General features: G+C 41.9%; 1 protein-coding gene across 4 annotated transcripts; it reads right to left on the bottom strand.

The window, feature by feature from the left end:
* Nucleotides 1-291: 291 nt before the first annotated feature.
* On the bottom strand, nucleotides 292-27,778 carry CFAP36 (cilia and flagella associated protein 36). 4 transcript variants are annotated; one of them, XM_075864501.1, is made up of 11 exons: nucleotides 27,435-27,778; nucleotides 13,396-13,460; nucleotides 9,517-9,618; nucleotides 7,651-7,765; nucleotides 7,415-7,502; nucleotides 6,697-6,739; nucleotides 6,478-6,553; nucleotides 6,117-6,284; nucleotides 4,060-4,217; nucleotides 3,616-3,765; nucleotides 292-486 (listed from the first exon to the last, which is right to left on the bottom strand). In XM_075864501.1, the coding sequence occupies exons 1-11, from the start codon at nucleotides 27,535-27,537 to the stop codon at nucleotides 397-399; spliced, it is 1,158 nt and encodes a 385-aa protein (XP_075720616.1). In that variant the 5' UTR covers nucleotides 27,538-27,778; the 3' UTR covers nucleotides 292-396. The 4 variants fall into 4 exon arrangements, with proteins under 4 accessions (XP_075720616.1, XP_075720615.1, XP_075720618.1 ...); XM_075864500.1 differs by having other exon boundaries at nucleotides 292-489; nucleotides 27,435-27,772; XM_075864503.1 differs by lacking the exon at nucleotides 27,435-27,778 and adding an exon at nucleotides 15,557-15,653 and having other exon boundaries at nucleotides 292-489.

The raw sequence follows: 27,778 nt of genomic DNA, 5'->3' as shown, positions 1-27,778 counted from the left end.
ATGTGGTGACAGAGCCTCTTTAAGTCTGCTATAGTATCATGTACAATATTAAGTGGTGACAGAGCCTCCTTAAAGCAACTTTTAATGTCAGTCACCCTGTTGGACAAAGTGCTGACAGTAAACATTGTCTGATCTGAAGGCGGAAGATAAAGCGCTCCTGTTCCATGACAAAAATTTTAGCTTTAGTCTAAGCTCAAAATTGTAAAAGACACAGTATGTTTTAAGCTAATGTAAATTTTGTTTTGCTCCAAACAGTCCATCAGGTGCTTCGTTTCTTCCAAAATTAGTCTATTTAGAGGTGGTACTAAGTATTTATTTAAGGCTTATAAAATGTGTATGTGGAATAGCTTTGGCAAATAGTTAAAATGGAAGAATGTGCAAATCAGCCGCAGAATTTCACTTGTTAATTACTTCTTCTTTAAGCTTTTCTGCAAGTTGCTTTCTTTTTTGCAAGTTCTTCAATTCTTCTTCAGTCATCTCATTTTGCTGCTGCAAAAAATAAAAAAATGAAAGACAAATCTAGGAATAAGGGCTTTTCCAGACAAGAAGCTTTTTCAAAGAAAGTGAGTCACAAGCCTTTATTGATCCCAATGCCCGAATGCCTCTGCTGTTGAGAAAGATGATCGGCTTTAAATTAGTGCCAAAATTTAGGGTTGACATTCAAGGACTAGCGCCTACCACCAGACACGCTGCCAAGGCTGTTCATCTGATGAGGCAAAGCCTAAGGGCAATCAAAATATACAATCTAATGAACTGCAGTATTAGCAGTGGTGGCATCAGAACATGCCACAAAGCCCCTGCTTCCAAAACACAAGAGTTGATTTGTGGATGAGGATATTATGACTATCCAATTTGCTCCCTACCCACCGGATTGTCAGTAGGACCTAGGTGGGTATTCATTGCGTATGAAAAGGGGTTGTCTTCTTAAGGATGTTGTACCAGTATCAACAATTATCTTAAGTGACCCCCAGATTAAGGCATTTGCGCCGAAACGCGCGTTGGTGCAGACATCTTGCTGTGCACTCAGTCCTGGACCTATCATGGGTATGCTTTATTGCTGCAATTTGGTTTGATATTGTTTCATGTGCTAACATTATCTACTTTTTGGTGTCATTCCCACATGCATTGTGCTACTTACTTTTATACTATTTCATATGGCACATGCTCATTTAATTCCGTTTAATTATTGCGGACATGATATAATCCATTGATGCATATAGTGTTCGGTCTTGCCACTAGGCATCTATTATTATCCTCTGCCTATATGGCTTGCTCATTGCAGTGAGTTGCATGACTTGTATGTCTTTTTTTAACCTGTTGGTTGTGGATTCTTTTTAATCATTGTACATTCATTTGTTATTCTCAATAAAGTATTTTCTATTTTCTTACATCTCTAGTTCATTGGCGTCTTTTTCTTTAGGTTTTATAATTATCTTAAGTGTGTGATTCCTGGACCCCATTGATCAGGAGAACGAGGGTTCTGAACCCCCGTTTCGCCTCACTGCAAAGGAAGAATTTGAATGGACGTGCCTGTCACTTCATTCAATGTCTAAAGGGACTGATGGAAACAGAGGAGCGTTGTATTCGACTGTTTCAGTCCCAAAGACTTTGAATGGAGCAGCAGCGGACGAATGCTCAACCGCCGCTCCATTTAAAGTTTTCCTCACTGAGGTTTAGCAGTCAGGAGGAATGGGTGGTTCAGGACACCCGTTCGAGATCGGTAGGGGTCCCTTGGATCAGACATATCAGTTATCCTGTAAGTAGTAGATAATTGTCGATTCTGGTATAACCCCTTTAAGAAAAACAGTTTTCATATACCCTATAAGGGAAATTCTGGGTTAACCCCGTTCCGTAAAAGGATGTGAATATACACGCTAGCGGAAGGGTGCCCGATGAGTCCACTCGTCAGGATACGGGACACGCTGTGTTTCCCAGTGTAGATAAAGGATTTCACCTAGGCGCTATTACATAAAATATACAGGTAACTTTATTAGCAAAATCAGTACACAACACTTCTAAACTAAAAATAGCATGGTCCTGGGTTATTAGATAAGGATCCTGAACATGGGACACCTATCTATTGGCCGGAGTGGAGAGTGGCTAAAAGGACGTCTCACGTTCTAGAGGACCTGTCCTGTCCTACATTACACAGGCCATCCATTGACCTGAAATAGAACTGTGTAATGCTTAAAGTTTTCCTGTGGTGTCGTTTGGCCGACATCTAGTCCTACCGACTCCCCATGCTCGGCCAAGCACGCATGTGTTCTCAATAGGGAGAAGGAGTAAGGCCGCTGACAGACTCCTCTCGCAGTGGCTTATGTCATTGCAAACAGAAGGATCGGGCATGTTGGAATCCAACATGACCGACCCTTCTCTCCCCCAACATCTGCCGTTGGAGGAAGAATCAGGACGCCGCCATGCACATTAGAAGGTCAGTCCCGCCGAAATTGGTGGGTTCACCCGACATGCAACTAATGTAAGATATATATATAAACCATAGAACAGAGTAACGGCACCAGGACTTAAGAGTACATGAAATAGGGTGGATTTAGTCACCTCAAGTGAGCGACGTTTCGGTTCGTCAAAGAACCTTTCTCAAGCTAAGGTTCTGTGACTAACCGAAATGTCGCTCACTTGAGGTGAATAAATCCAACCGATTTCATCTACTCTGAAGTCCTGGTGCCGTTACTCTGTTCTATGGTATTTTTACATTCAATTTGGGGAACGGATTCATCCTCTAGTAACGAGCACATGGCCGAAGGGCCTGTTCACATCACCATTCGCTTTCCGTTCCGGGGTTCCGTCTGAGTGAACCCTGCAATGGAAAGTGAAACTGAAACCATAGCTTCCGTTTCAGTCACCATTGATATCAATGGTGACGGAAACATCGCGACGGAATGTGCAGTCGACTCCGCTATTGATTCTGTCGTTAAAACGGAAACCTGCCGGAATGGTGACGAACGGAAACTATTAGCAATGTTTCCGTCATCATTGATATCAATGGTGACGGAAACAGAAAATGTGGTTTCAGTTTTACTTTCCGTTGCGGGGTTCACCCGACAGAAACCTCAGACGGAACGGAAAGCAAACGGTGATGTGAATAGGCCCTAATATAAAGGGTATCTGTCAGCAGTTTTGAGGCCTTAAAACTGCTAACAGAGCGATATAGTGGAGAGTATTGTAAACATACCTTTTGTTTCGGTCATGCAACTTGATGTGTAATTCGTGTGGCGATGCAGTTGCAAGTGCCACTGAGGTGGGCACCTGATGTAGAAGTGCTCCTGGGATTCTCCTGACTAGACGCTGCCAGCCTTGCCCCTCTGCTCTGAGTGACGGTTCTAACAGTCTTTTGATTGACCGTTAGAGCAGTCACTCAGCAGAGTGGCACTTGCGACCACTGCGCCATGTAATCAAACATCGGTTTCTCCGTCATGCAACTTGCATGGCTGAGACAAAATATATGTTTACAATGCACTCCCCTGTATCCCTCTTTCAGCATTTTTTTTAAGTCTCAAAATAGCTAACAGATTCTCTTTAAAGATGTGCTCTTTAAGTGTAGAAACCTTTGGGAGTGGATAGATCTTCCTTTGATAACTACCAGTACAAGCAGGTTACCTGTCTTGAGCATGATGCTTTTTCTGTGTTCTCTTCAGAATTTAGGATTTCTTTCTTCGAATCCCCTTTCCGCGCTAAAAGTTCTGCTCTTTTTTGCTTGAGATACTCTGCACGTTCTCGGAGTTGTTCCTTCTCTGTCTGCGTCAAGCTCTAGAAAATTATTTTTTATCATGAAAGTCTGAGACAGTCATATTTAATGACATACACAATGGGCAATTAAATCAATAATAAACATGGTTAATAGGGTCTTCCTATTACAGAATCTCAATTAGACATATTATGAGTCACAATGTTGAGAACAAACACGTGCAGTCAGTTGTAGATTTCCAAACTTCAATAAAGAGGTGGCAGTGCACGTTTGGTCATTTTTACCTAAGGGACTACCGCGGTTTTAGTCCTCATGATGTCATTAATGAATTCATTTTTTAAATGTAAAGTACTTACAGTTAAAGTGCCCTGTATGCCGGCTTCTTTCCTAGCTTGCTCCATCCAGGCCTCAGCTGCTTCTGTACTACTATGCTCTTTAAATCGGACAGACGGTGGTTTGTATGGAAGTTCTTCTTTTAAGGACTGCTTCTTGGCTTGAAGAGGTTTGACTTGTTCTGGAGATAAGTAGTGCAATGAATGTATAGTACAAGTGACACGTGAAAATAGAAAGTACATTTAAAATTAGGTTTCAGACAAATACGAAAAAAAAAAGGTTTTGGAAAATGATGTCTAGTTACCAATGTATTCTTATATAATAGACGAATCCTGCCATGCTGCCACATGGTTTTATTTCATAGAGTTAGTGTCAGATACTTATGCCACAATTTAGGCACTTACTTCAAACCTAGAGAATATATTTTCATACAATTGCACATAAACTCAAAAGGTCTGTAAAGAAAAAAAAAGAAAAAAAAAAAAAAGAAAGAAAAAAAAATATGGCATTTGGAAAGGACGAAGGCCATATTCGAACCTCTGTGATACAGCTTCATATGGAAGCGGTATATTTAGCGGCAAGAGTGGGATCCAATCCAATAAGGACCAAGCAGGGAGAACTTCCCCAAACAAAACCTTTGGGAAAAGTTTTAGCTGCTTTGTCCCGACAGGATATGATCACATTTTTGGCACTAAAAATATGGCGCAGAACATACTACGGCTGTCTGAATGCAGCCTTAGGTCCCCCCAAACAACATTATATGGCCGTCAGAATACCCTGCGGTTTTTGGAGGGACCTACAGAATATCGAATGTGTCTGGCGGTGTCTGATGCTGCAGACCTTTACTTCTTTCTGACTCACAACAGGAAGTTGTTATCATTGCCATGTAAGGCTCTGTTCACACTAGCATTCTGTCTCCCATTTATAACGCAACCCATTATGCGGTGACCGATCCAGATGATTACCAGCAGGCCCCACTGACTTAACTTGTCAGAGTTCTATGGGAGCTGCAGTTATTTTGACAGCTGTATGCTGCGCTACACTTGCCATCAAAAGGAGGTGATGTAAACCCTGAAGGAGGCTTTGAACACATACGTGAACAGAGCCTTACAGTAAAGCAGCAGCTCGTTCACCAGTCACTGCCTACAAGCCTGCCAATTCACATTACACTTCCCCCTCCCTCATACTGCAGAAAGACAGAGGCTGCGTAGATTACAGACGTTATTATATAACACGTTCCCTCTACAGATAGCTTGTAATTCCCTGTATGGGTATGATATCCGGGTGAGTTAAGGCCCTTTTACACTGGCTGACACTTGATCGGCGCTCGCTGCATCGGCCAACGAGGCAACGTTGATCGGAGCTCGCTTGCTCCTGTTGACACGGTTCCTTTCCACATCGAATAACCACCTCTGTAAATTGGAAACTGAGGGCATGCATGGAATATACCAGACAGAGAGTTGTTGGTAAAGATCCTCCCTCAGTGAAGTAGGAAGTACAACTGAACTTTATTAAACAAAGAATTACAAGTTTCCTTTCACACGGAGCTATGGATGGATGAGCAGTCTTTACTTCGATCGCTCGACCCCATACATTATTATCATGTCGGCAGTGCATCTCCCTGTTTGCTGTGCTACCGACAACGATAATCTTTTACTTTTTTTAAAACTATATGACCAGCAGATGGAGCGTTTGCTCGTTCATCTGCTGATCACTGCCCTGTTTAACACAGGGCAATCGGAATTCTATGAAGGCTCGTCTGCCCGATAATCGGCCAGCGTAACACCCCCTTTAATTGAGATATATCTCTCGCTCTCAGAAGGGAGGAAGTAAAGGGCTGAAGTAATTCAAGTCTTCTCCTACTCACATATTGAAATGAATGGAGTATGTAGCCTGTGAGAAAATGAAGCTAAAAATCAGCATAGAGCATTTCATTTCTACTTCTAGATTAGAAACTTGAATTTACCCACAAAGGTGCATATCCAAAGAGGTTTTAAAGTGGATCACTGAGGGAAGCTTTAAATCTCTACCTTCCTTTCACGAATATAAACAATGCTAAATATGACTGGCAGCCGCTCACCTTTTATTTTGGGATTACTGTATTTTAGTTTGGGATTACTAATTTTAAATGTCATCTGATAATCTTCCAGCCAACAAAACGGATGCATGTCTTTTAGGTGAAGGAGAACGTAGTAAACTGCATTCGCCCTCCTAACACTATCAGCTCTTATTTTTGACACTCCGGTATCTGGGAATCAATATTAGAGAACAAGTCTGAGGGTTTCGTTAAAGTGCATTTGCACCTTAACCATGGTAAAAATATGTTCGATGTGTATCTGTGTGCCTGGAGAGGCAGCACTAGGTTATTGTCCGATTTCTGGATTGCTTCTTTTATTTTCAAGCACTGCTTTGCCGGGATATCAAAAATATTCTACTATTACCTGTCTCTGGAGTTGTCACTTTGTCATGTGTGGAATATTTGGGGAGATTTTTATTTACGTTAGCTTCACTTCTTTCCTGTAAATAAAAAAAAATTAAATAATTTTCTTTGCAAAAGTTACAAAAATGTCTGAGTTGCACGGCATTTGCATTATAGCTCATAATTCAATCGAAATTATAATTTTTAATTAAAAAAAAAAATTATGGAGGAATTTCCAAACCTTTCTGCGCAACTGTTCCTGTTCGTATTCCTCTCTTGATATCCTACAAAAAAAAAACCAGTATAAATTCACTACTTAATTTCAATAAACCTACTTTCATCCCGTGTCCACATTTTTACTCAGTACATTGGTAAGTAGATCAACAGACACAATGTATAGAAAAAGTAAATGACACGTATTTAGAAGCTAGGGGGTTGCTCCATCAGTACAAAACATTTCAATATCCACATTACGGCAAATGGACTTCATAGCCAGAGCCAAAACACTAGTCGATCATCCAATCATGTGGCCACTTTGTAACACTACTGCAGGGGAAATGTGTGGCTGTGTGCAACTTCCACCAGCAAGATCAGCTGTTTGCCAGGGGTATCCAATACTAGCGAGTCTGCATTTTAAAAAGTGGTATCCCGATGGAACAACCACTTTAAAGCTGTGACCTCTAAACTTTAAGATGACTAGCCACTAGCTTATAGCAATGTGGCAGATCTGACACATGACCTACTCCCTATGTAGCCAACCAGCCTTTAATAGAAATTAAGACATGAAATATTAATTGTACTGCTTCCCCCAAAATTCATTTACCTCTGCTATACAGTATGACCCATGTTCTTATCTGCAGGTATATAATTCTACCCCAGTACCAATCTTTCATGGTGCTTAGGGTCTAATCCAAGCCAAATAGATGTATAGTATAAAAGATTAGGGCTATCCTGTTTACCTTAAAGCTTCAGTGATCATTTTTATCTCCTGTTGTTCAAGGTCAGAAATAAAATCTGCGCCATTTTTCAGGCATTCTGGAAGGTCACCTATATCCAAAATATATTAAAACTGTTATACCTGTATATTGGAAACATGGTAAAATAAAAGATTAGAGCCTTGGAGGGAGAAATATAGAGAATGCGTTGCATTTTGAAGGAAAAGCACAAATAAACAGCGGACATCTCCATGTATTACCATTCTTTTGTTGTATTATCTGAATTGCTTGTATCTGCAGTTCAATATTCTTCTGCAGCATCATTTCTTTAAAGACCACAAAATCTTCTACAGCTACCACAGATTGCAACATATTCTACAAAGAAGGACAAGACAAATTAGGTTCATCCACTAAAGTTATTGGGACACGAAAATGAAGTTTACGTCTATTCTACAATAATTCCCGCTCACATCAATTAAAGCTTTGTTTATGGCAGTTCAGAAAGCAGCGGCACACACCAATTTCCGCGTAGATTAATTTACCTAAGGTCAATAGGAGGATTACAGTTGTATTATCTCTTAATCTACATTATCCTTCAAAGACTGTCCGGAAAGATTTATGACAAGAGAAAACACGGCATACGTTGCCTCATCATCACTGGAAACAATACATATTTATTATTAAATATTATTTTTAAAATATTCCTGAACCTTGTTTTCTAGGTCTCCTGGAGTCATGTGTTCACCTATACTGATTTTTATTGGTAGGTTTTTAGAGAAATGTAAACGGTTTTGTCATTTGCATTATGTCATTATTAAGGACAGTTTGTCTGTTCAAAACGCGTTGACGTTTATATTTTAACACTCACCGCACCACGGATGTTGGACTAAAGATTTGTACATTTGATCCTTTTGCCTGATGTACCCTTCATTATTATTATAATAGAGTATTATTCTATTCTGCCACTGTATGTATATATATATATATATACAGGGTGGGCCATTTATATGGATACACCTAAATAAAATGGGAATGGTTGGTGATATTAACTTCCTGTTTGTGGCACATTAGTATATGGGAGGGGGGAAACTTTTCAAGCTGGGTGTTGACCATGGTGGCCATTTTGAAGTCGGCCATTTTGTATCCAACTTTAGTTTTTTCAATGGGAAGAGGGTCATGTGACATCAAACTTATCGAGAATTTCACAAGAAAAACAATGGTGTGCTTGGTTTTAACGTTACTTTATTCTTACATGAGTTATTTACAAGTTTCTGACCACTTATAAAATGTGTTCAAAGTGCTGCCCAATGTGTTGGATTGTCAATGCAACCCTCTTCTCCCACTCTTCACACACTGATAGCAACACTGCAGAAGAAATGCTAGCACAGGCTTCCAGTATCCGTAGTTTCAGTTGCTGCACATCTCGTATCTTCACAGCATAGACAATTGCCTTCAGATGACCCCAAAGATAAAAGTCTAAGGGGGTCAGATCGGGAGACCTAGGGGGCCATTCAACTGGCCCACGACTACCAATCCACTTTCTAGGAAACTGTTCATCTAGGAATGCTCGGACCTAACACCCCGACACATGCTGTGAAGATACGAGATGTGCAGCAACTGAAACTACGGATACTGGAAGCCTGTGCTAGCATTTCTTCTGCGGTGTTGCTATCAGTGTGTGAAGAGTGGGAGAAGAGGGTTGCATTGACAATCCAACACAATGGGCAGCACTTTGAACACATTTTATAAGTGGTCAGAAACTTGTAAATAACTCATGAAAGAATAAAGTAACGTTAAAACCAAGCACACCATTGTTTTTCTTGTGAAATTCTCGATAAGTTTGTTGTGTCACATGACCCTCTTCCCATTGAAAAAACTAAAGTTGGATACAAAATGGCCAACTTCAAAATGGCCGCCATGGTCAACACCCAGCTTGGAAAGTTTCCCCCCTCCCATATACTAATGTGCCACAAACAGGAAGTTAATATCACCAACCATTCCCATTTTATTTAGGTGTATCCATATAAATGGCCCACCCTGTATATAGCCATTTTGTCTGGCAAAATGACGGAGACCATTATAAACGGTTTATAAAACGCTGGAGAGAATTCTAAGCAAATGGTCACCTTAATGTCAGGAGAATGCGCAATAGAAGATAAGCACGCTTGTTGAAACTGCTCCTCACTAATCCCCATTTCAGTCAAATGTTCTTGTATGAGCTTTTCCACCTGCAAGATTAGAAGGAATTCCAGGGAAAGGTTTGTTACATAAATCGTGAGACACATTAAATCTAATGATCGGGCACAGAACTGCTATTTCATCTGGAATAACACAAGACCCAAGTCATTGTAGAAGATTTAGTCTTTGCATTTTCTGTGATGTTCTCTGCTCTAGTGAAACACGTACGTTACTTTGGCAGCTTTAAGGACGCCGCACAATATCAGGAGGATTCTCCACAATGGTCTTCACAGGCATTTTCTTTTACTTATACTTACAATGTACAGTAGGAAACCACATTCCTCCATAGCGGGGATCTATGTACAGCAAAAACAAGCCACAGTGGAGGAAGCCAATATGTTCTACCACTTACCATCATACTACAGTTGATATGCCAAACACAACATTTTACTATCCAACAGGGGTTACTGTGGATATTTTATTCTGAGTTGTACATCTCCTGAAGCCGAAAACATTGCTGGACTATATTATAATCATTTTTTAATTAGAAAAGGCAGCACTCCCAGACAATTACAAGTGCTTGGGGCAATCTGTCATTTCAGTCCTGCTTGGAGCCGTTTGCATGGAACAATTTTCAGATCTGTCGCACCATACCGCCTCAAGTGCCTATAGTTTAATGGACCTAAATTTTGTGCAACTGCGACAGTGGAGATTTTTTTTTTTTTTTTTACGTTTAGAAAATTGCAACTAAGGAAAAAGAAAAAAGCCATAATACTAATGTAAGAAACATGTGATAAAAGTTGCGTGGCCCTTTTTTCCAAGCAGAAGTTTCTACCTAAAACAGACCTTATAAAAGATTTAACAAACAATCTTGGAAAAACTGATGCACGGTTATTCTTATTGCAGTTCGCCAAATGACAGTTTTTTGGAAATCTTTGAATATTATGAATCGCCCCCAAAGACCCTGCACTGGGCATGAATTGCAAGCGGATTTAAACAAACTAAGGCTGGATTCACACGAGAGTGTGCGTTTGGCACACGCAAAAAACGCGGCATTTTGCGTGTGCAAAATACACTTAACAGCTCCGCGTGGCCTCAGCATATGATGCTTTTCGCGCAGCCGCCATCATTATGACACTCCGTTTTGATGTTTGTAAACAGAAAAGCACTGTTTTCATTCATCCTTTTCACAGCTGTTGCGCGAATCACGCTGGTCACACGGAAGTGCTTCCGTGTGACATGTGTGGTTTTCACGATTCATTGACTTCAATGGGTGCATGATGCGCGAAAACCGCTCAAAGAACGCACATGTCATGACTTTTACGCAGCGGACTAACGCTGCGTAAAAATCACGCAACTGTATGCATGGCCCCATAGACTAATATAGGTCCGTGCGACGCGCATGAAAATCACGCGATTTACACGGACGTATATCCCGTTCGTCTGAATAAGCCCTAAGTGTTTGGGCGTCCTCTTGGCAAATTAAGTTTAATGTAGATAAATGTAAAGTTATGCATCTGGGTACGAACAACCTGCATGCATCATATGTCCTAGGGGGAGCTACACTGGAAGAGTCACTTGTTGAGAAGGATCTGGGTGTACTTGTAAATCATAAACTAAATAACAGCATGCAATGTCAATCAGCTGCTTCAAGGGCCAGCAGGATATTGTCGTGTATTAACCCCTTAGTGACCACCAATACGCCTTTTTACGTGATTCACTAATGGGCTTTAGGCTAGGCTGACGCCTTTTCACGTCAGCCTAGTCTAAGTCCTGCACGGGTCTCCCGTGCAGGCAGGAGCCGGGGCTCTGCTGTCTGATGACAGCTGAGCTCCTGCTCCAACGCCCGCGATCGAAGTTTACTTCGATCGCGGCCGTTTAACCCGTTAAATGCCGCCGTCAATAGCGACCGCGGCATTTAACTTTGTTTACAGAGGGAGTGCGCTCCCTCTGTCACCCATGGGCGGCCCGCGAATGAAATCGCGGGTCTCCGATGGGGTGTCATGGCAGTCGGGGGCCTGATAAAAGCCCCCAGGTCTGCCCTGGACATATTCCTGTTAGGACGCGCCGGAGGCACGTCCTAACAGATTGCCTGTCAGATTTACACTGACAGGCAATAATGCTCTGGTATACGAAGTATACCAAAGCATTATAGCAGCAATCGGAACATCGCACAGTAAAGTCCCCTAGTGGGACTAATAAAATAAGTCATCAAAGTGAAATAAAGATTATCAATAAAAAGTACAGTAAAAAAATAAATAAAACCATTTTTTTCCATAAAAAGTGGTTTTATTTAGTAAAAGTGTAAAAAAAAAAAAAAAAAGTACACATATGTGGTATCGCCGCGACCGGAATGACTCCATTAATAAAGTTAATATGTAATTTAAACCGCAAAGTGAACACCGTAAAAAAAAAACGCAAAAAACCATGGCGAAAATTGCAATTTTTTTCCATTGCCCCCCAAAAAAGTCATAATAAAAATGAATCAATAAGTCCCATGCACCCCAAAACAGTACCATTCAAGACTACGTCTTGTTCCGCAGAGAACAAGCCCAAAAAATCACTACATTGATGGAAAAATAAAAAAATTACGGCTCTTGGAAAGCGATGATGCAAAATCAAATAATTTTAGTTCAAAAGTGTTTTTATTGTGCAAAAGTCGTAAAACATAAAAAAAACCTCTACACATGTGGTATCGCCGTAATCGTACCGACCCATAGAATAAAGGTAATGTGTTATTTACGTTGCACAGTGAACGGCGTCAATTTAAAAACGCATAGAACAATGGCGGAATTTCAGTTTTTTGTTTATAATCCCCCCCAAAAAAGGTTAATAAAAGTTAATATAAAAATTATATGTACCCAAAAATGGTGCTATTAAAAAGCACAACTAATCCCGCAAAAAACAAGTCCTCATACAGCTATGTAGACGAAAAAATAAAAACGTTATAGCTCTTTGAATGCGACTATAGAAAAACGAATAAAATAGCTTGGTCATTAGGGCCTAAAATGGGCTGGTCACTAAGGGGTTAAAAGAGGCATGGACTCGCGGGACAGGGATGTAATATTACCACTTTACAAAACATTAGTGAGGCCTCATCTAGAATATGCAGTTCAGTTCTGGGCTCCAGTTCATAGAAAGGATGCCCTGGAGTTGGAAAAAATACAAAGAAGAGCAACGAAGCTAATAAGGGGCATGGAGAATTTAAGTTATGAGGAAAGATTAAAAGAATTAAACCTATTTAGCCTTGAAAAAAGACGACTAAGGGGGGACATGATTAACTTATATAAATATATTAATGGCACATACAAAAAATATGGTGAAATCCTGTTCCGTGTAAAACCCCCTCAAAAAACAAGGGGGCACTCCCTCCGTCTGGAGAAAAAAAGGTTCAAGCTGCAGAGGCGACAAGCCTTCTTTACTGTGAGAACTGTGAATCTATGGAATAGCCTACCGCAGGAGCTGGTCACAGCAGGGACAGTAGATGCTGCAAAAAAAGGGTTAGATAATTTCCTAGAACAAAAAAATATTAGCTCCAATGTGTAGAAATTTTTACCTTCCCTTTTCCCTTCCCTTGGTTGAACTTGGTCTTATTTTCAACCGTACGAACTATGTAACTGTATCAGTTTTTCCTGGTGTGTTCCTTTAAAACTCTTTATGATTACTAAGAAATCATTGGACATCTGCACATATAGAAATATTATATATTCAAATAACCTATAGGTTAGAAATGAACTACATTACGCACAGCTATAGCAGCAGGGCTCCTAATAACTAAAAGAAACATATCATTATTTCTATTTCAGTAGTAATGGATTTGTATTTACCAGTTCCTTGTATTCATTGTGAATGTCTGTGTACGACAACTTATTCTCTTCTTCATCATCAAACACTGCAATCAGAAATGTCAGGGTGTCAGCAGATCCAGTATATAATGGACAAAGTAATATACAGAAATATTAGTAATTCATGGTCACAAATAGATCCGATGAAAATCTTAAAGGAGTGATCATCCATAAAGCTTCTCTGTACAGACATCATCCCTGCATGAAGCCCCCCCCCCCTCCCCTCCCCCCCGACATCAGCTCTCGGGGACCTAGTTAAACAAATAATATGATCGAAAACATTTATTAAACCCTATAAAAACTCCTTTACATTAGATCAGATCAATGCATCAAAAGAGTGAAAAATAAAAAAGGTTTCCGCTGCGCACTTGTTTCCGGTATTTTGGGCCGGATCTGGGGGGGGGGGCCTAACGGAGCTGCCACTGCACATGTGAATAGGCCCTTACGTGATAAATCTGTCACAACATACATCAATGCCATTAACTTTCACACTGGCTAAAATGATGGCACTTTTTCAACGCCAGGGTCCATGTGGAGTGGAAAAGTCATTATTTTTCTGATTTGCACCGGTTTTAAAAAGTTTAATTTTATAAATGTGTTTACATCCTTGTTTCTTCACTATAACCCTCCCCCTCTCGTTTAGCAATTATAGGTCGCAAACAAGGCTTTGCTTTTAGGCAAAACCTCATCGACATGTAGATCAGGACGGTTCGCGAATTGACAGCAGGTAAAAGCACTTTCATTTTTAATGGCCATGCAGTTATGTAGATGAATAGCAATTTACCGCGGGGCCATTAACAATGAAAGTGCTTTTACCTGCAGTCAATTTAACAAACGCACCGATCTACATGTCGGCGTGGTTTTGGCCGCTTCTGTTACAATTCAGTTTGTGAAATTTCTGATCTGCCCCAGTCAAATGTAAGTGCTATTATTCTGAGGTTGAAGCGTTGAGGAGTAACAACAACCCAACCACGCAACGGTAGGTAGACTGCGCAAATTCACACAGGAGGGGCGCAGACTGCTGAAATGTGTGAGGGGAAACCTCTCCTATTCACAGTTGTATCACTCACTACAGAATTCCAAACTGCCTCTGGAAGGGACATCGGCTCAAAAAGTGAGCGTCAGGAGCTTCAAGAAATGGGTTTCCATGGTCGAGCAGATGCACACAAGGCCAGGATCACTATCCGCAATGCCAAGCGTCGGCTGAAGTCGTGTAGAGCACGGCGCCACTGGACTCTGGAAACATATTCTCTGGAGTGATGGCTCTCTTTCACGATCTGGCAGTCTGATGGACAAATCAGGGTTTGGCGGATGCCTGGAGAACGTTACCTAAAGGAATGCATAGTGCCTACCGTAAAATTTGGTGGAGGAGGAATAATGGTCTAAGGCTGTTCTTCAGGGTTTGGTCTAGGCCCTTATTTTCAGTGAAGGGAAATGTTAATGATACAGCATATACAAGACATTTTGGACAATTGTACGCTTCCATCTTTGTGGGAACAGTTTTGGGACGGCACTTTTTAGTTCCAGAATGACCAGTGCACAAAACAAGGTCCATAAAGACATGGTCAGGTGAGTTTGGTGTGGCAGAACTTAACTGGTCCATACAGAGCCCCGATCTCAACTACACCAAACACCTTTGGGATGAATTGGAGTGCCGATGACAAGCCAGGCCCGCTCGTCCAACATCAGTGCCTGACCTCACAAATGCTCTTCTGGATATATGGGCAAATTTCTACAGATACACTCCAAAATCTTGTAGCAAGCCTTCCCAGAAGAGTGGAGACTGTTAACACCCATGATTTTAGAATGGGATGACCAACAAGCTCATATAGGTGTGATGGTCAGTTGTCCACATAATTTTGGCCAGATAATAGTAGTAAATTTACATCCACCACCTCCTAAATTTAATAATATTAGTAGTAGGATTATTACCCTGTGTGGACTCACCCACTAATGTATATTCTACAAGTCACCGCAGAGAGAGAGATTATATATATATATATATATATATATATATATATATATATATAAAATCTCATTTCTACTCATCCACCTCTACACTTATTAACTCCCCAGTCAAAACAGCCTAAAGTGCTGCTATTTAATTTGGGCGCTCATAAGGTTACACAATGAAACACGTTACCATAGACACGATGTAAACAAGACAATTCCTTCAAGATTAGTTGTCTCAACTGGATTCAGCTGAAGTGGTGCCAAATTACAAAAGAAAATGTAGGATTATGACCAGGGGAATATGGTGTTTATCATTTTATATCTGTAAAAAAAATAAAAAAATAGATGGACTAAGACTGGGCGATGATGTCCGAAATAAAAATCACAATTAATTGAACATGTAACCTCGATTACAACTAATGAATGATTATTTAGGCCACACCCCTTTTGCATGCCACTAAATTAATATTTATCCCCTGAGCCTGCTGTGTAGTACTGTATATAATATACCCCATGACACTGCCCCCCACACAGTATAATGCCCCCCATAGCGGTCACCACAATATAAATGCCCCATAGCTGCCCCCACGCTGTAGAATGCCCCCACACAGCCCCAATAAAAATAGTTATATACATACTCGCCTAACTCCGTGGAGTGGAGGAGATCCCTCTGGTCATCCAGTCTGTGCAGCTCGGCGCAAAGATATCACTGCCTCGCGTTCGGCAATACATAGTGAATGGTAGAGCAAGGTCCTTAAGGCCCCCTGCTCCACCATTCGATTCAACTGTGTCTGCGTCCTGAAGATGCAGATATAGTTTAAACCGGGGGAAAAGAAAAAAGCGAAAACGCGTAAGATGACGTCGGTTAATTGCATTGAATTTCAGCTTTTTTTTTTTTTTTTTTTCATCGATTAATTGCCCAGCCCTAAGACGGACCCATGAGAAATAGCATGTTTGAATATAATGTGTGGATAGTAGGCTTCCTCGGTGGAAGGGCGATTTAGGGGAGAGGTAACCACATTGGTAATTATTCCCTACAGTAGCACTAGAGGGCAAACAAAGCATTGGAACAACGCAAATGTACCATACTAGAGCATGTGAGATGAAAGTTTATTAAAAAAAAAAAAAAAGATACTCCCGTACTTTCCCTGCCAAGTACATATCTCATACTTACTTGCAGGGAGGCACTTCAGTAGCAAAGTTTATACTTGATACGTTCTTACTACTAAAGGCTCTAGCTAAGGTTAGATTGCAAAGAGATATGTGATCTGGATCTTGTTTTAAAGCCAAGAATCTGCGATCCAGCCCGAGTTGTAACAGGTTGAAGTAAGAGCTGCATATAATTGCAGCTCTACCTTTAGACTGTGCCTATAAGCTCACACTAGATCGCAACTAGAGCTCTTGGCTTTAAAACAAGACATAGGGAGTCATTTACTAACGTCTCTTTGCCAGTTTTCTGCCGTAAATAAAATCGCTAAGTGTTCAAAAGTCACAATTTGCATTGTAAATTGGGACTTTCTGCCCTTTTATACTGTCCTCGCCACTTTAAGGAAGAAGATATGGCTCTGCAAAAGGGGACAGACACAGAGGTCTGACAAATTATAGATTATGCTAAAAAAAAAAAAAAAACCTCACCGCACCACTTCTTTACATACTCTCCCAGTGTTCGGCAGCTCATACAAGGTCCTGACTGCGGGCAACGTCAGGACGTTGTATGCGATGCAGAACTGCTGATGCCGCCGCACGCTGAGGGAGCTGGAGGGGAGAAGAGGAGCGGTGAAGTTGGTATGAGTATTTTTTATCCGGTGAGGATGGATGGCGCATAGCCAGAGTCGTTGCGCCACATGGCCAGTTTAAAGATGCAACAGATTTATGAACAGGTGTGCGCCTCTTAATAAATCTGTCGCATCTTACTTCAGCGGAGCAGAGAGATAAAACTGGAGTACGACACTCCAGTCTTAGTAAATTTGCCACATAGATTGCGATAATTCTGCGATCGAGCCGGAGTTAGAGTAAGTTGAAGTGGGAAGTGCATATATTTGCAGCTCTCACTTCCACCTGTGTAAAGGAGGAGAGGAAGAGCAGCGAGGGACAAGCTGGTGACATACAGGGAGGGGTGGAGAATCTGTTATCCTCCTTCTGACCCTGTATGACTATAGATGACCCCATGGGTTGGAAACTTTAGTTCAGGTTATTACCCCCTGAGTTACATATGGATTGGTACTTTATTTTTAAAGCAAGAAGAGGAGCAGTAGCGAATCTAATAACACCTCTGCACTTAATTCAGCCATTTATTGACTTTACAACCCAAACATTTACCAGCAACCGGATCGCAGCTTAAAAAAAGTCAAACCAAACGCACACACTCAAACATCAATGAAGTTTACACTGTCTCTATCCTGTCCACACCAGGTCTTTAGTTTAAAATCTGCTGACCGCTTCTGTAGCAATACCCATAACACACTAGTCATCGGGATAATGAATATCACTTGAGAGGAATGTCTAAGGGCTTGTCCACACGTAACGGAATTGCTGTGTATTTTCCTTCCGGAATTGCGGATGGAAAATATGCAGCGAAATACAGTAGCAGAAAAGTGGGTGAGATTTAACAAATGTCATCCACACGCGGTGTAAAAATTCAGTCCAGAAATTAATCTGCGGTGCGTAATTTTTGTTCCGCAGCAGGTCAATTATTGCTGTGGAAAGTGGACTGATTTCCTGCGTTTTTCTGATGTACTCCGTAACCTGCTGCAGAATTTCTTACAGGGGGTGGAAATTACATAACAGGAAAAAGAAATATCACCATCACACAGCCCTTGAAATAAAACGCACCAAAAAAACAACAAAAAACCAGCAGAAATCCGCACTAATTTCCGCAGTTAAAAATGCATTAAACGGTGCGAATTTTCTGCAGTGCATCGTCTGCTAGTTGATGCGTAAATGCTGTGGAAATTTTCTGCTTTCATCCGTAACGGACAAGCCCTAATCCATTTCTGATGGATGAGAAAGATTTCCGTCCGTCAGAAACAAAACTTGAAGCCACCGACAGTCGTCGTAAACAATATTTTCCAACTAGTTCTACAAAAAAAAAAAAAAATCACATTAGATTAGGGGATTGCAATTATTGAATAGGGTTAGGTTGTGTTCACACGTCGCAGTCAATTAGTGGCTTTTGCCACGATTTTTGCCCATTTTTGGGTGCTTATGGGAGACTCATGCCACCGTATAGCATCCGGCACAGGCATATTTAACATATAAGTCATGATCATTTTATGATGTATATGTTAAACGGATGAAAAAGTCTATAGGTGATTGAAGCCACTGTTAGGCATCCGTCGCAGCCTATGTTTAGTGTATACGCCTTTTTTGTCTGTAAACATTAAACGAAGGCCAAAAACGTTATGTGAATTAGGGCTTATTTAGACAAACGTGATATACGTCCGCGCAACGCGCGCGGTTTTCATGCGCCTCGCACGGACCTATATAAAAGTCTATGGAGCTATGCAGACTGTCCGTGATTTTTATGCAGCGTGTTCCCGATGCGTAAAAATCACGACATGTCCTATATTTGTGCGTTTCTCGCACATCACGTGGGACACACGTGATTCGCGCAACAGCAGTAAAAAGTATGAATGAAAACAGAAAAGCACCACGTGCTTTTCTGTTTACAAACATACAAACAGAGTGTCATAATGATGGCGGCTGCGCGAAAAGCACGCAGCCGCACATCCTATGTGATAACACACTTAACCCCTTCGCGCTCAGGTCAGTAATAGTACGTCCTGCTAAGTAGAACGTTCGCGCTCAGGTCAGTACTATTACTGACCTTAGTAAACACGGCGCCATCTTTCCCCGGCGCATGTCTGAGCTGTGATACCTGCTGTTTCCGACAGCAGGCTATCACAGCTTAGTGTGCAGGGACCGATCGCGGTGGTCCCCGCCGATTAACCCCTTAGAAGCCGCGTTCAATAGCGATCGCGGCTTCTTAGGGGTTAAGCTGCCATCGCCGGCCTGCTACACGATAGCGGGCCGTGATGGCTACTATGGCAACCAGAATCCTAACAATGGACTCTGGCTACGCCATCGACGGAAGCCTAGTGGGTCCCGACAAAATCAGGACCCACTATGCTTGCTGTCAGCGAACAGCTGACAGCTCTAATACACTGCACTACGCATGTAGTGCAGTGTATTAGAATAGCGATCAGAGCCTCCTGCTCTCATGTCCCCTAGTGGGACAAAGTAAAAAAAGTGTGAAAAAGTAAAAAAAAGTTGTGTAAAAATAAGAAAATAAAAGATTTAAAAGTAATAAAAGTAAAAGTCCCCCTTTTTCCCTTATCAGTTCTTTATTATTAATAAAAATATATAAATAAACAAATAAACTATACATAATTGGTATTGCCGCGTCCGTAACGTCCTGAACTACAAAACGATGTCGTTATTTATCCCGCGCGGTGAACGCCGTAAGAGAAAATAATAATAAACCGTACCACAATCACAATTGTTTGGTCACTTCACCTCCCAAAAAATGGAATAAAAAGAGATCAAAAAGTCGCATGTACCTAAAAATGGTACTGATCGAAACTACAGTTCGTTACGCAAAAAATAAGTCCTCGCACGGCTTTCCTGATGGAAAAATAAAACAGTTATGGCTCTTAGAATAAGGTAACACAAAAAATAAATTATATTTTACAAAATGTATTTTATTGTGCAAACGCCATAAGACATAAAAAAAAACTATAAACATCTGGTATCGCCGTAATCGTATCGCCCCGCAGAATAAAGTGAATATGTCATTTATAGCGCACGGTGAACGCTGTAAAAAAAATTTAATAAAAAACAATAGTAAAATTGCTGTTTTTTTAGTCACCACGCCACCTAAAAATAGAATAAAAACTGATCAAAAAGCCGCATGCACCCCAAGAAAACTACAATGGATTCCTCAAGGGGTCTAGTTTCCAAAAAGGGGTCACTTTTGGGGGGTTTCCACTGTTTTAGCACCACAAGACCTCTTCAAACCGGACATGGTGCCTAATAAATTAAATTAATTAAATGTCACCTCTACTTTGCTCTAAATTCCTGTGAAACGCCTAAAGGGTTAATAAACTTTTTAAATGCTGTTGTGAATACTTTGAGGGGTCTAGTTTCTGAAATGGGGTGTTTGATAAGGGTGTCTAATATATGGGCCCCTCAAAGCAACTTCAGAACTGAGCTGGAAACTAAAAAATAAAATAAAAATGAGGCAATACTTCGCTTCTTACATTATACTGATAATGAGCCGTGCCCACCCCGAGATGACCCCAGTTTTGACCGTTTGTATAAACGGAGACCCCTATTAGACCGTTTCAGTGCCCGGTTTGCCCAAGCATACACCCCCGAGAAGTGTATTTCTAATGATGAGTCCTTGGTACATTTTAAAGGGAGGCTTCAATTCCGCCAGTACCTGCCGGGTAAGAGGGCAAGGTATGGCGTGAAGATGTATAAGCTGTGCGAGAGTGCATCAGGGTATACCTACAAATTTAGGATATATGAAGGGAAGGACACCAGTTCTCAGCCCCCAGAATGTCCCCCCTTACTGGGAGTTAATACAAAAATTGTGTGGGATTTGGTGCACCCACTGCTGGACCAGGGTTACCACCTCTACCTGGATAATTTTTATACCAGCGTCCCACTCTTCAACTGCCTCGCTTCCAGAAGTCCTGCGGCATGCGGCACTGCTAGAAGAAACATGAGAGGCCTCCCTACGACTCTGCTTGGGCAAACACTCAGAAGGGGTGAGAGCAGGGCACAATCTAGCAGCAACATATTGTGTGTCAAGTACAAGACCAGGGAGATGCCACACCAGTACCCATGTACCTGTACGAGGTACCAGTACAGGGACCCCCAAACTAGACTGCATCCTGGACTACAATAGGTACATGGGAGGGGTGGACTTGTCAGATCAAGTCCTGAAGCCTTACAGTACTTCTGGAAGCGGGGCCACAGGCATCATACCAGGGCAACACTTTTTAGGAGAAGTTCCCCAAACTGGCAAGAAGGGAAAAAGTCAAAAGAGGTGCAGAGTCTGCTATAAGAGGGGGATAAGGAAGGACACAATATATCAATGTGACGCGTGTCCCGAAAAACCAGAGCTCTGTATGAAAGAGTGTTTTCAAATTTATCATCCATCCCTTTATTTTTAATTTACCCCAGTTTTACTCGCTCTGATCCACTTCGCACAGCTTACCCCTCCTCATCTTTCCCCTCTGAGCCCTGCTGTGTGCCCAGGCAGCTGATAACAGCCACATGTAGGGTATTGCCGTACCCGGGAGAGCCAACATTACAGTTTATGGGGTGTAGGTCTCCGGTGGCACATGCTGGGCACAATATATCGGACACTGACATGGCATATATATAGAAAATTGCAAATCTCACTCTGCACCATCTGCTGCGCATTATCTTTTACACAATACCTGTGGGGTCAAAATGCTCACTACACCTCTAGATGAATTCCTTAAGGGGTGTCGTTTTTAAAACGGGGTCACTTCTCGGGGGTTTCAACTGTACTGATACCTCAGGGGCTTCTGCACACACGACTTAGCACCAGAAAATTCCCAGTAGGCCACATGGTGGTCCTTTCCTTCTGAGCCCTCCCATGGGCCCAAACGGCAGTTTATCACCACAAATAGGGTATTGCCACACTCAGGACAAATTGGGCAACAAAATGCGGTATTTTATTCCTTGTGAAAATAAGAAATTTTGAGCCAAAACTACCTCTTATTGGAAAAAATAATTTTTTTTTTAATTCACAGCCCAATTCAAATAAATTCTGTGAAAAAACTGTGGGGTCTAAATGGTCACAACACCCATAAATAAATTATTTGAGGGGTGTAGTTTCCAAAATGGGGTGACTTCTGGTGGGTTTCCATTGCTTTGATACCTTTGGGGCTCTGCAAATGCGACATGGCACCCGAAAACCAATCCAGCAAAATCTCTGCTCCAAAGAACACATAGCGCTCCTTTCCTTCTAATACCTCCCATGGGCCCAAACGGCAGTTTATGGCCACAAATAGGGTATTGCCGCACTCAGGACAAATTTGGCAACAAAATGGGGTATTTTATTCGTTGTGAAAATAAGACATTTTGAGCCAAAACTACATCTTATTGGAAAAAAGTTTTTCTTTTTAAATTCACAGCCCAATTCAAATAAGTTCTGTGAAAAAACTGTGGGGTCTAAATGGTCACAACACCCATAAATAAATTCCTTGAGGGGTTTTGTTTCCAAAATGGGGTCACTTTTGGTGGGTTTCCATTGCTTTGATACCTCTGAGGCTCTGCAAATGCGACATGGCACCCGAAAACCAATACAGCAAAATCTGGACTCCAACAAACACATAGCGCTCCTTTCCTTCTGAGGCCTCCCATGGGCCCAAACGGCAGTTTATCACCACAAATGGGGTATTGCCGCACTCAGGACAAATTGGGCAACAAATTGGGGTATTTTATTCCTTGTGAAAATAAGAAATTTTGAGCCAAAACTACCTCTTATTGGAAAAAATTTCATTTTTTTGAATTCACAGCCCAATTCAAATAAATTCTGTGAAAAAACTGTGGAGTCTAAATGGTCACAACATCCATAAATGAATTCCTTGAGGGGTGTAGTTTCCAAAATGGGGTCACTTCTGGTGGGTTTCCATTGCTTTGATACCTTTGGGGCTCTGCAAATGCGACATGGCACCCGAAAACCAATCCAGCAAAATCTCTGCTCCAAAGAACACATAGCGCTCCTTTCCTTCTAATACCTCCCATGGGCCCAAACGGCAGTTTATGGCCACAAATAGGGTATTGCCGCACTCAGGACAAATTTGGCAACAAAATGGGGTATTTTATTCGTTGTGAAAATAAGACATTTTGAGCCAAAACTACATCTTATTGGAAAAAAGTTTTTCTTTTTAAATTCACAGCCCAATTCAAATAAGTTCTGTGAAAAAACTGTGGGGTCTAAATGGTCACAACACCCATAAATAAATTCCTTGAGGGGTTTTGTTTCCAAAATGGGGTCACTTTTGGTGGGTTTCCATTGCTTTGATACCTCTGAGGCTCTGCAAATGCGACATGGCACCCGAAAACCAATACAGCAAAATCTGGACTCCAACAAACACATAGCGCTCCTTTCATTCTGAGGCCTCCCATGGGCCCAAACGGCAGTTTATCACCACAAATGGGGTATTGCCGCACTCAGGACAAATTGGGCAACAAAATGGGGCATTTTGTTCCCTGTGAAAATAAGAAATTCTGATCAAAAATGACATCTTATTGGAAAAATTGTCATTCTTTTAATTTCACAGCCCAATTCAAATACGCGCTGTGAAAAAACTACGGGGTCAAAATGGTAACAATAACCATAAATTAATTCCTTGAGGGGTGCAGTTTCCAAAATGGGGTCAGTTTTGGGGGATTCCTACTGTTTTGGCACCTCAACACCTCTCCAAACCTGGCATGCTGCCTAAAATATATGGTAATAAAAAAGCACCACCAAAATGCACTAGGTGCTTCTTTGCTTCTGGGGCTTGTGTTTTATTCCACGAGCGCACTAGAGCCACATGTGGGACATTTCTAAAAACTGAAGAATCTGGACAATACATATTTAGTTGTGTTTCTCTGGTAAAACTTTCTTTGTTACAGAAAAAAAATAGAATAAAATTGAAATTCAGAAATAAAAACGAAATTTGCAAATTTCACCTCCACTTTGCTTTAATTCCTGTGAAATGCCTGAAGGGTTAAAAAACTTTCTAAATGCTGTTTTGAATACTTTGAGGGGTCTAGTTTTTAAAATGGGGTGCTTTATGGGGGTTTCTAATACATAGGCCCCTCAAAGCCACTTCAGAACTGAACAGGTGCTAATCTAAAGTAGACATATGTGAAATGTGAACTAGTAACTATTTTGGGTGGTATAACCGTCTGTTTTTCAAGCAGATGCATTTAAATTCTGAAAAATGCTATTTTTTCTAAATTTTCTCTAAATTTTGCAATTTTTCTCAAATAAAGACTGAATATATCGACCAAATTTTACCACGAACATGAAGCCCAAAGTGTCACGAGAAAACAATCTCGGAATCGCTTGCATAGGTTTAAGCATTCCGACGTTATTACCACATAAAGTGAAATATGTCAGATTTGAAAAATGGGCTCTGAGCCTTAAGGCCCAAACTAGGCTGCGTCCTTAAGGGGTTAAAGAGGCTTTGTCACCAGATTTTGCAGCCCCTATCTGCTATTGCAGCAGATCGGCGCTGCAATGTAGATTACAGTAACGTTTTTATTTTAAAAAAACGAGCATTTTTGGCCAAGTTATGACCATTTTCGTATTTATGCAAATGAGGCTTGCAAAAGTACAACTGGGCGTGTTGAAAAGTAAAAGTACAACTGGGCGTGTATTATGTGCGTACATCGGGGCGTGTTTACTACTTTTACTAGCTGGGCTTTCTGATGAGAAGTATCATCCTCTTCTCTTCAGAACGCCCAGCTTCTGGCAGTGCAGATCTGTGACGTCACTCACAGGTCCTGCATCGTGTCGGCACCAGAGGCTACAGATGATTCTGCAGCAGCATCGGCGTTTGCAGGTAAGTCGATGTAGCTACTTACCTGCAAATGCTGATGCTGCTGCAGAATCATCTGTAGCCTCTGGTGCCGACACGATGCAGGACCTGTGAGTGACGTCACAGATCTGCACTGTCAGAAGCTGGGCGTTCTGAAGAGAAGTGGATGATACTTCTATACACAACGCCCAGCTAGTAAAAGTAGTAAACACGCCCCGATGTACGCACATAATACACGCCCAGTTGTACTTTTACTTTTCAACACGCCCAGTTGTACTTTTGCAAGCCTCATTTGCATAAATACGAAAATGGTCATAACTTGGCCAAAAATGCTCGTTTTTTTAAAATAAAAACGTTACTGTAATCTACATTGCAGCGCCGATCTGCTGCAATAGCAGATAGGGGCTGCAAAATCTGGTGACAGAGCCTCTTTAAGTGCCTTTTGCGCACGCAAAACGCAGCGTTTTTTGCACGCGCAAAACGCACACGCTCGTGTAAATCCAGCCTAAGACCTATAAAATGCAACAATTTAGATACCTTAAAAGGGTATTCCCATGAGAAACAATCATAGATCCAACCACTGGGATTCCCATCCATCATAAGAATGAATTCCCTATAAATGATTTCGCGAAAGACTTGGCCACATATGCGCGGTATATAGAGAAGAATACAGGGGGGGGGGCCTCTTCATTTTTATACCCTTTCTTAGGCCTTATTCACACAAACGTGTGCGTATTGCGCGTGCAAAAAACTAGTTTTGCGCGCGTAGCAGTTCCGTGTGTCAGCAGTATTTGCTGCGTGCCTTCGTGATTTTCGCGCATATAGCATCGTTAGGACACTCCGTTTTTATGTTTAGAAACATAAAAGGAGGTGCTTTTATTTTTACTTTCATTCATGCAACTGTAGCGCGAATTACGCGCGGCACACAGAAGTGCTTCCGTGCGCGATTTTCACGCACCCATTGACTTCAATGGGTGCGTGATGCGCGAAAAACGGCAAAGTATAGGACATGTGAGTTTTACGCAGCGGACATATACTGCGTGAAAATCACGGACTGTCTGAACGGCCCCATTGAGTTACATAGGTCCATGCGAGGCGCGTGATTTTCACGCACGTATCACGGACGTAAAATAAGTTTGTGTGAATAAGGCCTTATGGATATGTGAATGCTTCTTGAAGGAGATCTCCTTTAATCGTCACTGAGATCAACACTATAGAGGTCACCGTGTTTGTGTATTTTCTAGTAGTACACCAAATGGCCAGCTGATGGCTACCAAGTAGTTACCATGGATACTTCATTTACTAAGGAAGGACTCTTCCTCCACAAAGATGAGATAAGGTCACGTCTGCCTGTCCCCCCTCTACCCAATATTAATACTACTACTAGTATTATTACTCATCTAACATATACAGATCCAGCACCATCTAGTTCGGAAGGTTTATGGGTCCTGGTGGAGTTGGCATCACTTCTTCTGTATGAAAGTGACCAGTATTACACAATTCTTCTCCTTCAGAATGGTCACCCCCGCTGGTTGCTAGACATTGCCCCAAGTTATTTGGGTGCGATCTATCAAGCTCTACATTGATAAAGGAGTCTGAAGAACACAGATAATGGGAACCTCTGGAAAGCACCGAAGTTACCGCCACAGACGTGAATGGGGACATTGGATATAGCCAAAGAATTTGGTTATTTTCATTACCCCCATTCAAATCTCTCATGAAGACAATCACTTATTGATTTGAAGCCGGCCCAGACAACAGTTAATCACCGGGGGTCCAGCTTCAGAAACCCCCGGCCGTCCTAGGCTGTATGGATAGTGTGGCCTTTATGAGACTGTTCCAAATCTAATGGTAGGAACACAATAACAAGTGTCCCCTTAGGCCCTGTTCACACTGAGTTTTTTGACGCGGAAACCGCACAACAAAACTCAAAAAACGCCCGAAAATGCCTCCCATTGATTTCAATGGGAGTTGGACGAGTTTTTTTTCCACGAGTAAAAAAACTGCGTCGCGGTAATAAAAGGCATCATGTCCTAGACATTTATTCCTCCTGATCCCCAGTGCACAGATGATTTTTGGGGGACCCCCTTGAAGCATCACACAGCACCTACTGTAAAACACAGAAGTGACCAGAAGAGCTGCTCCCCCCTCCCCCATTACATCCATATAACTACTAGACAACCCCTGGCCCCTCTTTCAAGTAGTAATCCATTGTGAAGATCTCAGCATTCAGCTAGAAATGGCGCAATGTTAGTAAATATGGCGTTTATCTTCATACACAGACTGATATACAAGCCACAGGATTGTTAGGGTTATACCATAATCACTGCCCCTCTCGTACATTCACGCTTTACTACCCCAGGCATAGGTAGACCATGGGCATGCAGGGCACAGAGCCCCAGTAGCGCCCCCTCTACTCATTACTCGGTGTACACACAGCTGTACAGTCAGACATGACCCAGCAAAGCATCACGGGAGAGGGACGCGCTCCGGTACCTGAGCATTTGTGTTCTATGAAGCCGCACACTGGCGCAGTCCAGGCGGGGCAACTGAGGTAAGCCAGCACACTCTCCAGCACCCACTCTACGTCGTCGGCCATTGAGAAGCACTCTTCAGCCTCACACCGGGCCGGCCTACCGGCTCCTCCTCTATCGCTTGGCTGTGGCACCGGAGTCAGGACCCCGGATGAAGTGTGATGGACCGTGCGCGCGCAGGGGCTGAGGGCGGGTGCGTCTCCAGGACGACCGGCGTCACCGCGATGTACTAAACAAAGCCGGGAACGCGCATCCTGCAATCTCTGCCTGATGTGGTGTGTGAACTGCAGAAGTAGCAGAGCTGAG

This window comes from Rhinoderma darwinii, chromosome 4 (assembly GCF_050947455.1).
Source record: "Rhinoderma darwinii isolate aRhiDar2 chromosome 4, aRhiDar2.hap1, whole genome shotgun sequence".
In the NCBI taxonomy this organism is placed as follows: Eukaryota; Metazoa; Chordata; class Amphibia; order Anura; family Rhinodermatidae; genus Rhinoderma; species Rhinoderma darwinii.
This window is presented reverse-complemented; position numbering and strand designations above follow the sequence as displayed.

What these genes read in the sequence shown, in the direction of transcription:
- CFAP36 (XM_075864500.1), bottom strand. Translation starts at nt 27,537, where the DNA reads ATGGCCGACGACGTAGAGTGGGTGCTGGAGAGTGTGCTGGCTTACCTC. An exon ending in ATGATCACTGAAGCTTTAAG is followed by an intron (nt 6,740 to 7,414) that starts GTAAACAGGATA and finishes TTTTTTTTGTAG; the next exon opens with GATATCAAGAGAGGAATACG. An exon ending in GCATACAGGGCACTTTAACT is followed by an intron (nt 3,766 to 4,059) that starts GTAAGTACTTTA and finishes ATAATTTTCTAG; the next exon opens with AGCTTGACGCAGACAGAGAA.